Below are 12,945 nucleotides of genomic sequence, written 5' to 3' on the forward strand. Positions count from 1 at the left end.
ATTGTGTTGACCATGTTCAAATACTAGAACAGGAAAGAGACTTGAATTACAATGAAAATTAGCCAGGAACCCGAATCAGGGAGTCTATTCTTAGGCAAGACTCTCAGTAGCACAGAGGTGTGAGCAGCCATGACAAACTGGGGACCTTGGGTGCTCCCAGGTGTCCTAACTGTGTTTACCTTGGACTACAGGATTGATTTTCTAAAAATTAAATTCTAAATATCAAACAGTAAATAAGGACTAAAACTTTATTGTTGGGGATTCATTGAGGGTACAAAGAACCAGGTTATACTGCTTGCATTTGTTCAGTAAAGTCCGTCATCCCTCTTATAATTGTGTCCCACCCCCAGAGGTATGCGACACACTGTGACCCCCCCACCCCCTCCCTCCTTCCCTCTCTCCACTCCCCCATTCCCCCACCCCCACCATGTACTAGCATTGTCCTCATATCAGAATTGATTACATTAGATTCTTGCTTCTCCATTCTCGTTTTGCTTTACTAAGAAGAATGTGTTTCAACTCCATCCAAGTTAATACAAAAGATGTAAAGTCACCGTTGTTTTTGTGGCTGAATGGTACTCCATGGTATACATATACCACAGCTTGCTAATCCATTCTGGATTGGTGGGCATTTAGGTTGTTTCTACAATTTGGCAATTGTAAATTGAGCAGCAATAAACAGTCTCGTGCAAAAGTCCTTATGATAAAATGATTTTTTTTTCTTCTGGGTAGTTGCCCAGTAATGGGATTGCAGGATCAAATGGGAGGTCTAATTTGAGTTCCTTGAGGATTCTCCATACTTCCTTCCAAAAAGGTTGTATTAGTTTGCAGTCCCACCAGCAGTGTAAGAGTGTCCCCTTCTTTCCACATCCATGCCATCTGCAGCTTTGAGACTTTGTGATATGGGCCATTCTTCCTGGGGTTAAGTGATATCTCAGGGTGGGTTTGATTTGCATTTCTCTGATAATTTGGGGCAATGAGCATGTTTTCATGTGTTTGTTAGCCATTTGTCTGTCTTCTTTTTTTTTTTTTTTTTTTTTTCAGTCTTTCATATGATTTATTTTCTCCCTTCAATCATAATAATATGATATCCAAATTTTGTCTTAACTGGTGGGTCTGTAAACACAGGTTTATCCATCCCACTTACAGGCAAGGCAAATGCTGCTTCTTGAAAAGGTCCAACCATGGACCCTCTGGTCATCCAACCCAAGTCGCCCCCTTGCCTGGCTTTATCTTCACTGTATTGTGTAGCCACTTCACTGAATTTCATTCCAGACTTTAACTTTTCCATGGCTTCCATGATTTTGCCATGTTTTTCACATAGAATGTGTCTGACCTTTACTGCATTGCCACCACCTTTGGGACCCTGAGCCTTCTTGTCAGAAATGTCGCTTCCAGAAGCTGCTCCCCCTTTCCCTTTTCCAGAACCGGTTTTTCCCTTGGGCGGCATCTTTGAAACTTGTAGCCAACTCGCAACTGCTCGCGGTTGCGTAACAAAGCCCCTTCAGGTCCCACAGGCTTGTCCTAAACCTGTCTGTCTTCTTTAGAGAAGGTTCTGTCCATATCTCTTGCCTATTGATGTAAGACATTCTTGGCTCTTTTTATGTTGCTTAATTTGAGTTCACTGTAAATCCTAGTTATCAAGTTCTTGTCCGATTCATAATATGCAAGTATCTTTTCCCATTCTGATGGTTGTCTATTTGCTTTGGTTGTTGTTTCCTTAGCTATACAGAAGCTTTTCAGTTTAATTAAGTCCCATTTGTTTATTCTTGTTCTTGTTGGAATTGCCACTGAAGTCTTCTTCATAAAGTCTTACCCAGGCCAATAGCTTCAAGTGTTTTCCCCACACTTTCTTCAAGGACTTTTATTGTTTCATGCCTTATATTTAGATCTTTTATCCATCTTGAATCAATTTTAGTGAGTGGAGAAAAGTATGAAGTTTCAGTCTTTTACATGTCATCCAGTTCTCCCAGCACCATTTGTTGAATAGGGATTCTTTTCCCCAGTGTATGTTCTTGTTTGGTTGGTTTATCGAAGATCAGGTAACATATTAGTTTCACCTCATGGTTTTCTATTCGGTTCCAGATGTCTATATCTCTATTTTTGTGTCAATATCATGCTCTTTTGATCACTATGGCCTTGTAGTACAGCCTAAAATCTGGTAGGCTGATACCCCCAGCTTTGTTTTTATTATTAAGAATTGCCTTGGCTATATGAAGTTTTTTCTGGTTCCATACAAAACAAAGAATTATTCTTCCCAAATCTTGAAAGTATGATGTTGGTATTTTAATGGAGATTGTATCGAATCTGAGAAGTATAGACATTTTGACAATGTTGATTTTTCCCAGCCATGAACATGGTATGTTTTCCCATTTGTTAATATCTTCTGCTATTTCTTTTCCTGGGGTTTTGTAATTTTCTTTATAGAGATCCTTTACCTCTTTTGTTAGGTATATTCCTAGATATTTCATTTTCTTTGAAGCTACTGTGAAGGGAATTATGTCCTTGATAAGCTTCTCATCTTGGCTGTTATTGGCATATACAAAGGCTACTGATTTGTGGACATTGATTTTATATCCTGAGATGTTAGTGTATTTTTTCATCACTTCCAAGAGTCTTGTGGTTGGGTCTCTGGGGTTTTCTAAGTATAAGGTCAAAGAGGGAGAGTTTGACCTCCTTTGCCCCTATTTGGATACCCTTTATTACCTTTTCTTGACTGATTGTATTGGCTAAAACTTCCAGCACTATGTTAAATAGTAGTGGCAATAGAGGACAACCTTGTCTGGTTCTAGTTCTGAGTGGAAAAGCTTTTTAGTTTTACTCCATTCAGTGTAATATTAGCTGTGGGTTTGTCATATATGGCTTTGATCAGTTTAAGAAATGTGCCACCTATGTCTATATTCTTCAGAGTTCTAATTAGAAAAGGATGTTAAATTTTATCAAATGCTTTTTCTGCATCTATTGAGCAGATCATATGGTCTTTTTCTGCATCTATTGAGAGGATCATATGGTCTTTGGTTTTGCTTCTGTTGACATGGTAAATTATGTTTAGGGACTTCTGTATGTAAAACCAGCCTTGTACCCTGAGATGAAACCTACTTAATCATGATGTAGGACTTTTTTTTTTTTTTTATTGTTGGGGATTCATTGAGGGTACAATAAGCCAGGTTACACTGATTGCATTTGTTAGGTAAAGTCCCTCTTGCAATCATGTCTTGCCCCCAAAAGGTGTGGCACACACCAAGGCCCCACCCCTCTCCCTCATTCCCTCTCTCTGCTTTTCCTTCCCCACCTCATGACCTTAATTGTCATTAATTGTCCTCATATCAAAATTGAGTACATAGGATTCATGCTTCTCCATTCTTGTGATGCTTTACTAAGAATAATGTCTTCCACTTCCATCCAGGTTAATACGAAGGATGTAAAGTCTCCATTTTTTTTAATAGCTGAATAGTATTCCATGGTATACATATACCACAGCTTGTTAATCCATTCCTGGGTTGGTGGGCATTTAGGCTGTTTCCACATTTTGGCGATTGTAAATTGAGCTGCAATAAACAGTCTAGTACAAGTGTCCTTATGATAAAAGGATTTTTTTCCTTCTGGGTAGATGCCCAGTAATGGGATTGCAGGATCAAATGGGAGGTCTAGTTTGAGTGCTTTGAGGTTTCTCCATACTTCCTTCCAGAAAGGTTGTACTAGTTTGCAGTCCCACCAGCAGTGTAAAAGTGATCCCTTCTTTCGACATCCACGCCAGCATCTGCAGTTTTGAGATTTTGTGATGTGGGCCATTCTCACTGGGGTTGGATGGTATCTCAGGGTGGTTTTGATTTGCATTTCTCTAATATATAGGGATGATGAACATTTTTTCATGTTTGTTAGCCATTCATCTGTCTTCTTTAGAGTAGGTTCTATTCATGTCTCTTGCCCATTGATATATGGGATTGTTGGCTTTTTTCATGTGGATTAATTTGAGTTCTCTGTAGATCCTAGTTATCAAGCTTTTGTCTGATTCAAAATATGCAAATATCCTTTCCCATTGTGTAGGTTGTCTCTTTGCTTTGGTTGTTGTCTCCTTGGCTGTACAGAAGCTTTTCAGTTTAATGAAGTCCCGTTCGTTTATTTTTGTTGTTGTTGCAATTGCCATGACAGTCTTTTTCATGAAGTCTTTCCCCAGGCCAATATCTTCCAGTGTTTTTCCTATGCTTTCTTGGAGGATTTTTATTGTTTCATGCCCTAAATTTAAGTCCTTTATCCATCTTGAATCAATTTTTGTGAGTGGGGAAAGGTGTGGGTCCAGTTTCAGTCTTTTATATGTGGATATCCAGTTCTCCCAACACCATTTATTGAATAGGGAGTCTTTCCCCCAAGGTATGTTCTTGTTTGGTTTATCGAAGATTAGGTGGTCGTAAGATGTTAGTTTCATTTCTTGGTTTTCTATTCGAATCCAAGTGTCTATGTCTCTATTTTTGTGCCAGTACCATGCTGTCTTGACCACTATGGCTTTGTAGTACAGACTAAAATCTGGTATGCTGATGCCCCCAGCTTTATTTTTATTACTAAGAACTGCCTTAGCTATATGGGTTTTTTTCTGGTTCCATACAAAATGCAGAATCATTTTTTCCAAATCTTGAAAGTACAATGTTGGTATTTTGATAGGAATGGCATTGAATAGGTAGATTGCTTTGGGAAGTATAGACATTTTAACAATGTTGATTCTGCTCATCCATGAGCATGGTGTGTTCTTCCATTTGTTAAAATCCTCTGCTATTTCCTTTCTGAGGATTTCATAGTTTTCTTTATAGAGGTCCTTCACCTCCTTTGTTAGGTATATTCCTAGGTATTTCATTTTCTTTGAAACTATGGTGAAGGGAGTTGTGTCCTTAATTAGCTTCTCATCTTGACTGTTATTGGTGTATACAAAGGCTACTGACTTGTGGACATTGATTTTATATCCTGAAACATTACTGTATTTTTTGATGACTTCCAGGAGTGTTGTGGTTGAGTCTTTGGGATTCTCTAAGTATAAGATCATGTCATCAGCAAAGAGGGAGAGTTTGACCTCCTCTGCTCCCATTTGGATTCCCTTTATTTCCTTGTCTTGCCTAATTGTATTGGCTAGAACTTCCAGCACTATGTTGAATAGTAAAGGGGACAGAGGACAACCTTGTCTGGTTCCAGTTTTAAGAGGAAAAGCTTTCAGTTTTACTCCATTCAGTAAAATATTAGCTGTGGGTTTGTCATAGATAGCTTCAATCAGTTTTAGAAATGTGCCACCTATGTCTATACTCTTCAGTGTTCTAATTAGAAAAGGATGCTGGATTTTATCAAATGCTTTTTCTGCATATATTGAGAGGATCATATGATCTTTATTTTTACTTCTGTTAATATGGTGGATAATGTTTATGGACTTGCGTATGTTAAACCAGCCTTGCATCCCTGGGATGAAAACTACTTGATCATGATGTATGACTTTTTTGATGATAAGCTGTAATCTATTGGCTAGGATTTTGTTGAGAATTTTTGCATCTATATTCATTAGTGAAATTGGTGTGAAGTTCTCCTTTTTAGTTGGGTCTTTTCTTGGTTTGGTAACAAATAATTCTTTGTTTTGTACGGAACCAGAAATCTGATGTTTGCTTCATAGAATGTGTTGAGGAAGATTCCTTCTTTCTTAATTTTTTGGATATAAGCTCTTATTTGAAGGTTTGATAGAATTCTGATGTGAAGCCATCTGGACCAGGGCATTTTTTGGTTGGGAGATTTTTTTATTGTTTCTTCAATCTCAGTGCTTGAAATTGGTCTGTTCAGGAGATCTATTTTTTCTTAAGTCTGGGGAGAGACTTAAGAAATACTATAATTCCAAGTATTGATCCATTTCCTACACATTATTAGATTTCTGGGCATAGAGTTTCTCGTGGTATTCAGAAATAATCTCTTGTATCTCTGTGGCATCTGTTGTTATTTCCCCTATATCATTTCTAATTGAGCTTACTAGAGACTTTACTTTTCTGTTTCTAGTTAGTCTGGCCAAAGGTTTATCTATTTTATTTATTTTTTCAAAGAACCAACTTTTTGTTTTCATTAATTTTCTGAATGATTGTTTTCAATTTCAGTAATCTCTGATTTAATTTTGGTTCTTTTCTTCTCCTAGGTTTAGAGTTAAATTGTTCTTCTTTTTCCAATTCCATAAGATGGTTTGTGAGTATGCTGATGTGTTCTCTTTCTGTTTTTTGAATGTAGGCATCTGGTATAATAAATTTCCTCTCAGGACTGTTTTTGCTGGATCCCACAGGTTTTGGTAACTTGTGTCTTCATTGTTGTTATGCCTGAGGAAATTAACAATTTCCTCTTTCATCTCTTCCTGAACCCAACTATCTTTCAGGCACTAAAACTTCTATGACTATTGTGAATGAAGACTTTAAGCATAGGGGAAATATTTTTTCTTATCTACATTTACTCTTACGTGCATCTTTTCAGCATGCAATGTCCATGGTAACTGCAAATAAAGTATTCCCCAACTTACAAATAAAAATGGACATAGAAAAGCCTACCCATTAAAAGACAGCTCTAAACTACTCTTAAAGTTCTTTTGTGTTGCCTAAGGCAGGAAGCACAGCCTTGGATTGAGAGAGCTTTAACATAAACCCTTTAAAATGTAGAATTTCTGTGTCTTATAATAGATATGCACATTTAATGTGATAGCATTTCTCCTCCCATCCACCCCCACACCCTCAGAAATCTATTATTAAACAGTGCTACATCAAGAATGGAGAAAATATAGCATTTAGTACAAAATTAAACACCATATTGCTTCAAAAAAGGGAAAAGAGCAGTTGTAGACATTTCCTTGGCTAATTGTATAATTCATTTTATATAAAGAACAAATTACTGAGTTCTCAAAGATAAGCCTTATCTTTGTGAGAATTATAAACTACTTTGTACATTTAATCATTTTGTATACTGAGGAGCTATGTTTTATAAGTAACACAGAAAGGGAATTCTGAACAGCATGCAAGTGAATCGTCAGGCTGTTGGGCCTGTGTTTATTTCACCACTTTTGAGGAAAACCTCATCACAGGGCTGTCCCACCAGCATGCTGATTTTGTGAGGACTTTTTTGCTTATCTGTTATGTCAGGTATCCCAAGAAGTATTACAGACCTTTCTTTTGCTCATCAATGTTCCAGATGTGTGGCCAGAAATAAAAAGGTTGGCCACTCTTCTAGGAGGAGGTACTGTTGAAAGGATTAGGGATACACTGGATTTTAAATTCAAATTTATTTAAGTAAATAAAAGAAATGTTGTTATAAGAGTATATAATAGCGGCTCAACACCCATAACTCAGTTGTTAGGGCACCAGCCATATACACCAAGGCTGGCAGGTTCAAACCCAGCCCGGGCCTGCTAAACAACTATGACAACTGCAACAAAAAAATAGCCATGCATTGTGGCAGGTTCCTGTAGTCCAAGAGTTTGAGGCAAGAGAATTGCTTAAGCCCAAGAGTTTGAGGTTGCTATGAGCTATGATGCTACGGTACTCTACCAGGGTGACATGGTGAGACTCTGTTCCAAAAAAAAAAAAAAGTCATAGAAGTTTTAGTGCCTGAAAGATAGTTGGGTTCAGGAAGAGATGAAAGAGGAAATTGTTAATTGTTTTATATATATATATAAAAAAAAAAAACAGGTAATCCTAGCACTCTGGGAGGCCAAGGCAGGTGGATTGCCTGTGCTCACAGATTCGAGACCAGCCTCAGCAAGAATGAGACCCCATCTCTAAAAATAGCTGGGCATTGTGGCAGGCACCTGTAGTCCCAGCTACGGGGAAGATGAGGCAAGAGGATCATTTAAGCTCAAGAGTTTGAAGTTGCTGTGAGCTGCAGTGCTATGGTACTCTACCAAGGGCGACAAAGTAAGACCGTCTCAAAAGAAAATTTTTGTTGTTTTTAATTTAAAAATACATATATATATACCAAGGGTGGCAGGTTCAAACCCAGCCCCGGCTGAACTGCAACCAAAAAATAGCCGGGCGTTGTGGCAGGCGCCTGTAGTCCCAGCTGCTCGGGAGGCTGAGGCAGGAGAATCGCGGAAGCCCAAGAGCTAGAGGTTGCTGTGAGTCCTGTGACATCATGGCACTCTACTGAAGGCAGTAAAGTGAGACTCTGTCTCTACAAAAAAAAAATAAATAAATAAATAGGGGAAGGATGCGTTCAGGTTGGCATACCCATCGAGGACAGTGACTACCATGGCTTCCAGTGCTTTGGCTAAACCTCAGATGCGTGGCCTCTTGGCCAGGCGCCTGCGGATTCACATTGTTGGAGCATTTGTTGTATCCCTGGGGGTTGCAGCTTTCTATAAGTATGCTGTGGCTGAACCAAGAAAGAAGGTATATGCAGATTTCTACAGAAATTATGATTCTGTGAAATATTTTGAGGAGATGAGGAAGGCTGGTGTCTTTCAGAGCTTAAAGTAATTTTGGAATATAAAGAATTTCTTTGGGCTGATTAACATAGACATTTGTCACTGACCGTGTTCCTGAGCTATGAATATGAGTGATAAATAAACTATTAATAAATTAAAAAAAAATACATATATATAACAGGAAGTGTCTTAAAGAATATTCATAGTGGGCAAAGCAAGGTGGCTCACACCTATAATCCCAGTATGAGAGGATGAGGCGGGAGGATCCCTTGAGCTCAGGAATTCGAGATCTGCGTGAGCAAGAGTAAGACCCTATCTCTACTAAAAATGGAAAAACTAGCCAGGCGTTGTAGTGGTCACCTGTAGTCCCAGCTACTTGGGCGGCTTAGACAAGAGGATTGCTTGACCCCAAGAGTTTGAGCTTACTATGAGCTAGACTGACGTCATGGCCCAGTACCCAGGGCAGCAGAGGGAGACTCTGTCTCAAAAAAAAAAAAATTAAGATCCATCCATGTTATTGTATATAGCTGTAATTCATTCATTTCACTAACATGTATTTCATTATGGGAACATTTCACGTTATGTATCCACTGTCCTAGTTACTAACCATTTGGGTTATTTTTAGATTTTTCGTCTTACAAACAGTACTGCTGTGAATTTTTTGTTGTTCTTTTTTTAAAGCAGAGTCTCACTCAATCACTCAGGCTAGAGTGCTGTGGCATCACAGCTCATAGCAACCTCAAACTCTTTGAGGATGGAGGATTGCTTGAGCCACAGGCACCCACCATAATGCCCCAGCTAATTTTTTAAGCAATTCAGCCACCTCGGCCCCCCAGAGTGCTAGTATTACAGGTGTGTGCCACCACGCCCAGCCTTGAATCATAAATTTTTTTTTTTTTTTTTTTTTTTTTTTTTTTAGAGACAGAGTCTCACTTGGTAGCCCTTGGTAGAGGGCTGTGGTGTCACAGCTCACAGCAACCTCCAGCCCTTGGGCTTAGGCAATTCTCTTGCCTCAGCCTCTTGAGTAGCTGCGACCTCAGGCACCCGCCACAAATACCCACCTATTTTTTTGTTGCAGTTTGCCCAGAGCTGGGTTAGAACCCACCACCCTTGGTATATGGGGCCGGCGCCCTACTCACTGAGGCACAGGTGCCACCGAATCATAATATCTTAATACTGAAGGATTCGAGTGTTAAAAGATGATGTATAACAATTCTCTTTTATAAAGTTCAGAAATAAGCAAAACTAAGCACTATATTGTTTAAGCATACATATATTTGTGTTAATTTTTTTTTTTTAAGAGAAAAGAGGATAGTGAGGTGTGGAGGAGCACCTCGGTAAATGCTAATTATCTATCGCATGTAGTTTGTGGGGGTGGAAGGGACTCCTGGGTATCCGTTGTATTATTAAGCAAATACTAAAATAGGACCATGCAAGTATCCATGATGACTATGTATTAGTAACCACTTCTATTTTCCCACAATTTCCATTGAAAAGAAATTAGAATTTTCTTCTTTTGAGTTTTTTGGGGTTTTTTTGCAGTTTTTGGCCAGGGCTGGGTTTGAACCCACCACCTCTGGCATGTGGGGCCGGCGCCCTACCCCTTTGAGCCACAGGCGCCGCCCAGAATTTTCTTCTTTTAAAGGAAAACTTTACATAGATGATATTGAGGGGCTTTGTGAGCATATAATGCACAATGAAAGTCATAATTAAGAATTTCAAATAGCCAGGTGTTGTGGCGGGCGCCTGTAGTCCCAGCTGCTCGGGAGGCTGAGGCAGGAGAATCGCGTAAGCCCAAGAGTTAGAGGTTGCTGTGAGCCGTGTGATGCCACAGCACTCTACCTGAGGGCAGTACAGTGAGACTCTGTCTCTATAAAAAAAAAGAATTTCATTTGAGATTTATATTCACTGTGATGGGTCCTGCAATTTAAGATGTACTACCACAAAGTTACTGAGGTTGTTGACTCCATAAAGACAAGTCTGATTATGCAAAAGATGTGGTACATGACCAGCAAATGTCTGTGATGGCAACACTGTCGTTCTGTACATTTCATATCACATTCTGGCAGTTATTCTTGCAGTTAACTGGACTATAATTCCAGAGATGTGTGCATCTCCCATTACCTTTTTATAATCCAGGTTATTTTAAATGTATTTGTTGACAGAAATGGGTGTGGAGAAAGGCTGCCTGTGAGCACAGGGGCACCTGAGACTAGAGTCCAGCCCTGAGATGGTACCTCAGTTTACCCCTCTCCTTTCCTTGCACAGTATATATTGTAAATACTCTTCAGAAGAAAAACATTTTTAAATCAAAATTTTATGTGCCTGTAACACCTAGAATGACCACTGATCTCAGCATAGTCACAGGTCTATGAATGACACATCCTGTAGACCAGCACTGACCAAATACAGAAAATAGAAATAGAATGTGAGCCACAAATGCAATCCTCATATGCAGTTTTACATTTTCTAGAGGCCATGTTTTTTAAAAAGTAAAAAGAAACAAATAGTTTAATAATGTTTTACTTAACACAATATATATCCATAATATTATTTCAACATGTAATATTAAGAAATTACTAGTGAGATATTTTGTACTTTTTTCATAATAAATCCTCAAAATCAAGTGTGTATTTTGCATGCCTGCCACATCCTCAATTTGAACAAGCACATTTTAGTGTTCACAAACCTCCTGTTGTTAGTGGCTACTGTACACAACACGACAGGTCTAAATTAGAAGATGTGGAAACAGGAAATAATGATTTATTATTTCCCAGCATCAGTATTCATGGGGGGAAAGGCTCTAGCAGGTGAGGAGCTCTGTCTCCGGTGTCCATGGCATCATGCAGCAGGAGCATGCCCTACTGGTACCTGCTCTCAGCACCCCTCACACCCACCCAGCCCCGCAAGCCACTGTTGGGAGGAGAATGGCGCTGGCTGAGGAGCAACCCTGCCAGGCGTGGCAGCCCGCTTCCTCCTGGTGGGAGCCAGCAAACGTATGGCTATGGTCTATGGTCTCCTATATTGTCAGAAGCCCCTGCTCTTTGGGAGACTTCTCTGCTGCACATCTCTGTCTTATCTGTCTGCAGAGGCATCACCCCTTATCTGACTGGCTGCTTCTAAGCCTCCTTTGTCATCCACCATGGCCTCAACCTTGGGACCACTTGGTCGTTTTTATGCCCCAAGGTGCTGCCCCAGCCAGGCGTGTTGTGTATGTGGCTGTTGTGACCAAGGCCGGCCTCACTACACCTGTGTCCTGACACAAGGTCTCGGCAAGCCTAAGACTGTGCTTTCACACATGATCACCATGTCTCAAAAAGAGCTACATGGTTATGTATTGCTTGAGCAGGAGCAGACTGTGTCATTTTGTTCTTTTCATTTTATTTTATGCATGCAATTTTTAGGGCATTTAGTGATTCACTAAAAACATACAAATTAACATTTTACTTCTGACTCAAAAAATTGGCTCTGGTTTGTATGTGTTTAAAAGGACCATATTATGAATCTGAGTAAGATATACAGGAAGAAAGATGCTTTCTGTCTCAGTGGAATTGGGGGGAAGGGACCCCAATACCTGACTTTGGAGCCTTAAAGGAATTTACCGTGTTATGTTCTGTTGAATTATGAGAAAGCTTAACAGGCTTGATTATCCTATACATAAGAGCCAGATAGGTGGGAGGAAATATGTGATTCACAGTGTACAAAGAATTTCAAGTTTATAAAAGGGGAATAAACAAGAGGAATTAGTCACAACTGTTTAAAACTAGGCATTAGAAGGTGATGAGCACAGTAGTGTTGGAGGAAAGTTCCAGATAGTGTAACATTTTTAGTTTCCCCAAAGCCTGGAATGGTTGTGATTCACACTCTCTGTCAGTCCCACGCTAGTTTTTTGTCCCTATCCGCCATTTGAAATGAGCACCTGTCTTCACCTGCATCAATCCAGTCAAGTCTTCTAGACGGTTTTATGTAAGATTTCACCCCAGTAGAATTTGGAAATTAGCCTAGAAAGCTAAGAATGTAAGAAGGTACAGAAAAGTTGAGATAAGCTGGTGTCAGCATACCTGGGTTCTATATACTCTGTCCTTGATACCATCCCCTTGCCCCTGGAAAGATGGGACAGGGACTTGTCATGCAGACAGTATGGGATGCCCTTTGGTGAGCCCAGCCTCTGATAAGCAGAGCAATGACGCATATAAATTGTCAGAACCTGTAACAAGGCCAGGCCATGCTTGAACTTGCTGATTCTGGAGCCCAGGAAAATAGTGCTTCTCCCCGCCCAGGCCTAGAGCCCCTCTTCAATATCAGGGCCCTGGAGAGTACCCCACAAAGCCTTTTGGAGACTTTTTCTCTCTCTAGCATACAATTAATTATCTTAGGGGAAAGAAATCAGTGCCACTGACCTCCATTGCTTTTTTTTCTTGTGTGTGGTGGCGCTGGGGTCAATGTGTCTTTCCTAAACTGGTTCCGGGTTGGGGGATGAGAGGCCTGAAGGACCTGAAGCTTGGTGTAACTGTCTCTCCCCTGCA

General features: G+C 39.8%; 2 protein-coding genes across 3 annotated transcripts in view; one reads left to right on the forward strand and one right to left on the reverse strand.

Annotated features, from left to right (window-relative positions):
- The window catches only part of GNAL (G protein subunit alpha L), a 179,449-nt gene that overhangs the window by 85,547 nt on the left and 80,957 nt on the right, over positions 1-12,945 (forward strand). The window lies entirely within an intron of this gene.
- Positions 1,033-1,524, reverse strand: LOC128571658 (peptidyl-prolyl cis-trans isomerase NIMA-interacting 4). The gene has a single exon (XM_053571270.1). It carries the CDS (start codon positions 1,448-1,450, stop codon positions 1,058-1,060), a length of 393 nt encoding a protein of 130 aa, XP_053427245.1. The 5' UTR covers positions 1,451-1,524; the 3' UTR covers positions 1,033-1,057.

This window comes from Nycticebus coucang, chromosome 19, assembly GCF_027406575.1.
Source record: "Nycticebus coucang isolate mNycCou1 chromosome 19, mNycCou1.pri, whole genome shotgun sequence".
In the NCBI taxonomy this organism is placed as follows: domain Eukaryota; kingdom Metazoa; phylum Chordata; class Mammalia; order Primates; family Lorisidae; genus Nycticebus; species Nycticebus coucang.

What these genes read in the sequence shown, in the direction of transcription:
- LOC128571658 (XM_053571270.1), bottom strand. Translation starts at nt 1,450, where the DNA reads ATGCCGCCCAAGGGAAAAACCGGTTCTGGAAAAGGGAAAGGGGGAGCA.